Source organism: Hylobates moloch, unplaced genomic scaffold, assembly GCF_009828535.3.
Source record: "Hylobates moloch isolate HMO894 unplaced genomic scaffold, HMol_V3 SCAFFOLD_19, whole genome shotgun sequence".
Taxonomy (NCBI): Eukaryota; Metazoa; Chordata; class Mammalia; order Primates; family Hylobatidae; genus Hylobates; species Hylobates moloch.
In genome coordinates, this window is record NW_026652294.1 from 20,732,667 (window position 1) to 20,737,124 (window position 4,458).

General features: G+C 55.7%; 1 protein-coding gene across 1 annotated transcript; it reads right to left on the reverse strand.

The window, feature by feature from the left end:
• Window positions 1-472: 472 nt before the first annotated feature.
• On the reverse strand, window positions 473-4,191 carry RPS19BP1 (ribosomal protein S19 binding protein 1). The gene is made up of 4 exons (XM_032138403.2): window positions 4,050-4,191; window positions 3,758-3,886; window positions 1,200-1,297; window positions 473-1,005 (listed from the first exon to the last, which is right to left on the reverse strand). Exons 1-4 carry the CDS (start codon window positions 4,099-4,101, stop codon window positions 874-876), a joined length of 411 nt encoding a protein of 136 aa, XP_031994294.1. The 5' UTR covers window positions 4,102-4,191; the 3' UTR covers window positions 473-873.
• Window positions 4,192-4,458: the final 267 nt, after the last annotated feature.

Genomic DNA, 4,458 nt, shown 5'->3' on the forward strand with positions numbered 1-4,458 from the left:
TCAGCTCAGGCACACACCTGAGTGTGAAACCATCTCTTCAGGTTACCTCCTGAGTCCTCTCTACTGTCCCCTCCCCACTACGACAGGCATTTGACCCCACCTGCTGGCTGCTCACCAGAGCACGAGCGGGAAAGGGAACACACCGGGTGAAACGCTCCGCTCATGGCGGACTCCACGCTCCCCGGGCGCGGGCTGAAGCAGCACCACTCCCACTGCCGGACCCAGCCACCTGCACTGGAACTGCTCCCAGCAGCTATTTTTGCCTCAAGAGTCACCTTTTCAGCTGTGGTGGCCATCCCCAGAGGAGTGGCAGCAGAGGTGGGTGTTCTGATGGCTGCCTGCCGGGTGCTGGACTGGAGGACTTGTGACCCGCAGATGAGAAGCACACTGGGAGATGGGGAAGGCAGGGTGGCGCTTTGGTGCCACAGGAGATGGGAGACACCCTGTGGGGCAGATCAGCAGCACACACAGCTCTTGGGTTCACATTTATTATAACTTGGAAGCCCACCCTTCTTTCTACTCCTGGAGGTGTGGTCCCTGAGGGCTCAGGAATTAGCCTTGCTCCACAGCAAACAGCCCAGAGGCCCCACTGGGCAAAAGCAAACAAAACAGATACGTTCCTTTCCGGCAGGTGCAGATGCTCGGCCCAAGCCTGCGGAAGCCAGCTCCGGTCTGTGTGTAAATCCTCCCCAGGACTTCCGGCCCACCAGCTCCATTCCAGCCTCCACTTGGCTCCAGCTCCGCGGCTTCCTCTAACCAGGCTGGTCCTGCATCGCCATCTGCTGGCCGCGCGGCATGGCCGGTTTCTGGAGCCAGCAGAGGAGTCGGAGGCTGCAGGGCTTGAAGGCCTCTTCACCGTGCCCTCCAGGGAGCCTAGCTGCCGAAGTATTCCTGCTGGAACTTCTGGAAGTCTTCCTCGGTGAACACGGTGCTCTCGGCCTTCTTCTTCTTGGTCTTAGCCACAGGCCGGTCACAGGCCTTGCGGCCCCGGTTCTGGCGCAAAATCTGGGGAGGGTGCGGGACCGAGGGCCCATCATTCCAAGAGCAGAGGAGGCCCGCAAAGGTCACGGGGCAGTTCGGTGCAGGGCAGGGCTGGCCCAGCCTCCCACCCTATGCTCAGGGCTGAGACCACCATGGGTCCTAGGGAACAGCCTCGGCTCTCACCTCCCAGGTCCCTTCCCATAGTCCCCTCGACCAACCTGCTGGCTCACAGACTCAGCCACGGTGCCTCTCGTCCTGGTCAGAAACTTCAGGTTTACTCTGAGGTGGTCTCGACACTCTCGCTTCCGGTACTCGTCTGTGGGTGGCAGGCAGGGAGCACCATTTCAGATTCACTCCCCCTGGAAGCATTCTCAGTCCCTGGCCCATGGCCCTGCCAAAGACCTCATCGTTCCCTTCCCAGGTTATTACAGCAGCTGGGCTCTTCTCCATCAAATGCATTCTCCACACAGGTCCTGATGAAAGCCCCAGGCTCTCGGCCCCCCACATTTTCCAACAATTATGTCCTGAATACTACTCACCAAGGGAGCTACTCTGGAGCTTTCGCTTCAGTGAGAGATGAAGGACAAAGGACCCAATATTTTAGAATCGCAAACGTTTCATGGAGAAAAAAGAGGAAACAAAAAAGGGGAATTCCAGGGGTGGAGGGTGCCATTTTAAATAGGAGGGAATGAGAAGGTCTCACTGAAATGACTCGGAGACAGCTGTGGATATCCGGGGGAAGAGCATTTGTCTAGGTAGAGGGAACACCCAGTGCAAAGGCCCTGAAGCAGAAATGTGTCAAATGTGTTTGAAAAACACAAAACAGCTGGAGTGGCTGGGTGCGGTGGCTCACACCTGTAATCTCAGCACTTTGGGAGGCCGAGGCAGGCAGGTCACCTGAAGTCAGGAGTTCGAGATCAGTGTGGCCAACATGGTGAAATCCCGTCTGTATTAAAAATAACAAAAATTAGCTGGGTGTGGTGGTGGGCATCTGTAATCCCAGCTATTTGGGAGGCTGAGGCAGGAGCATTGTTTGAACTCAGGAGGCTAGAGGTTGGAGTGAGATGAGACCGCACCACTGTACTCCAGCCTGGGTGACAAAGCAAGACTCCATCTCAAAAAAACAAAAACAAAAACAAAAACAGCTGGAGTGGGGGGACTGGGTAGCAGGAAGAGACCAAGTTTGGCTGGGGGTGGGGGTAGGTCATATAGCCCTCGTCAGGCATCCTAAGACCACTACCTTTTACTGACTACAATGGGAACCACCCAGAGGAGAAACAAGGAATGATTTCTGATTTTACAGGATCACTTTGGTTGCTGTTGAGAACAAGGTTACTGGGGGAGGGGGGCGTGTGGAAGGCAGGAGACCGGCTAAGCTTCTGCAATAATTCAGGCAAGAGACAATGCAGCTTGGAGCAAGGTGGCAGCCGCAGAGGTGTTCTTTCCATTGGCTGCGAGGCTTGCCATTCCTCTCACTCAGCATCTATGTGCCAAAACCTGTGCTGGACACCAAGGCGGCGGACAAGCCCAAGGAGGTGTGTGCCTTTAGGAGCTTCCATCCAACAGCGGAGGTGAGTGGGCACCCAGGACACGACAGTGAGACAAGGGCTGGGACAGATGGGAATGACCGCTGGCACTCCACACTCCTGCTTCATGGCAAGTATCGCTGGGGCTCAAACCTGTCTCACTTTCCTGCCTCCAAACTTTTGCTCAAGTTGTATTTCCTTCTTGGAATTCATAATTCTTTTAACAAATACCTTAACATCTTTTATGCATCAGACTCTAGGGATTCAGACACAGTAGGAGCTTGCCACGTCCTGACACATGTTAAAATATCACCATCTTGCCTACACCAGCCCCTCCGAAAGTCTTTATGTCTATTAAGTGACACCACATCCCCCAAGAAACTAGGCTCCACCTTCACAGCCAATTCACCACTAAAACCCCTCTAAAGGCTGAAATTCTCTGCTGCCCCCTCTTTAACATATTTTCCACCTGCACAATTCTCTTGTTATCTCTGCTGCTATGGCCACTGCCCAGGCCACAGCATGTCCCATTTGAATGGAGTAGGTAATAGCAGCACTCTGGGGACACAATGCCTGGGCAGCCACAATGCCTGCACCACCTGGGCAGGTGCCTTTTTCTGAATCTGTAAAACGGGGGTGATGGCAGTATCGACCTCAAAGGGCTGCTGTAAGGATCAAATGAGCTTACATTTGTACAGCACTTAGAATCAGCACCTGGCACAGAGTGTGAGTGAATGTGTTTAAATGCTCCATCTTTGATCCTCATTCACTAGGTCACCTTTACCAGCCTTTATTTTTTCAAATGCTCAAAGGCACAAACCACCTTTCTGACTCAGGACCTTTGCACATACTATTCTTCCTAGAATATTCTCCTACTTTTCACCTAGCTCACTCTTATACCTCCTTCAGCTCTCGGCTGAAATGTCGCTTCCTCAGAGAAGGCTGACTTGGCCTAAGTCCCCATCAGAGTACCGCAGTCTTTTAATTCACAGGCTTCAATGCACTTAGCAATGATACACTGGGTTTGATATTCTTTGATGCTTCTCTCCCCACTAGGGCCGTAGTCCACGACGGCCAGGACGGTGGCGTGTTCTGTCACCTTCGTATGTCCAGGACCCCGCTCCGCGCCTGGCACACAGTAGGTCTAGCAATACTGGGCGAACGCTTCAAGCCCTGCCTCAAGCGCCACCTCCTCTGGGACGCAGGTCCCAGCACCGGAGGCAGCACTTTCATCCCCTTCCCGAACTTACCCAGTGCCGACTTGGGCACCTTTCCCTTGGCCGAGTTCCGCAGTTTCTGGGCCTGAATTGCCTTCGTCTTCCGGGGCCGTTTCACCGGAGCCCCTCTCGGCTTGGCCTGACCTGGAGGGTCCCGGGGGGCTGTAGGGGAAGACAGAGGAAGAGAGCCAGGTCAGAGGGCGCGCAGCGTTCCCATGCCATTGGGGCTAAGCCCGGCCTGGATTGTTTTCCATCCGGGGCTCCCGCCGGCAGCCACTGCCATCCTCCTACCCGCGCCGGACGTCCCCTGGCCATCCCTCCTCACCCTCGGACGCAGCCAGCAGCTCCAGGCCCCGCCGCAGCAGGGCGGCGGACATGGCTGCGCTTGGCTCCGCCCACGAGCCTCACACTACTTCCGACCTGGCTGTCCTTGTAGTCTCAGCGGAAACCCGAGCCAGAACAGAGGGTTCCGGAGGGGACGGGCGGAAGTGCCCATCTTTCTTAGGACGCATGCGTTGGGGGTTTACACTTGAGCGGAAGAAGGGGCGGAAACTGGAGGCGGGTCCAAGGCGCAGAAAGACACATTTGTTATTCAATCCCAATCCACCTGGCTCCTGGCGCTCAGGCCCCTCCTTCCCCGGAAGCCGTCCGCAACCTGCTCCGCCGGGTTGGCCAATCCTCTCGGGTCTCGTGGCTCCGTGGCGGGCTGGGATGGGGACCGGGCGGAGTGTTTT

Coding starts and splice junctions, on each gene's coding strand:
- RPS19BP1 (XM_032138403.2), bottom strand. CDS start 4,101: ATGTCCGCCGCCCTGCTGCGGCGGGGCCTGGAGCTGCTGGCTGCGTCC. Junction 1,298..3,757: donor GGTGCCCAAGTCGGCACTGG/GTAAGTTCGGGA, acceptor TGCCACCCACAG/ACGAGTACCGGAAGCGAGAG. Junction 1,006..1,199: donor CTGAGTCTGTGAGCCAGCAG/GTTGGTCGAGGG, acceptor CACCCTCCCCAG/ATTTTGCGCCAGAACCGGGG.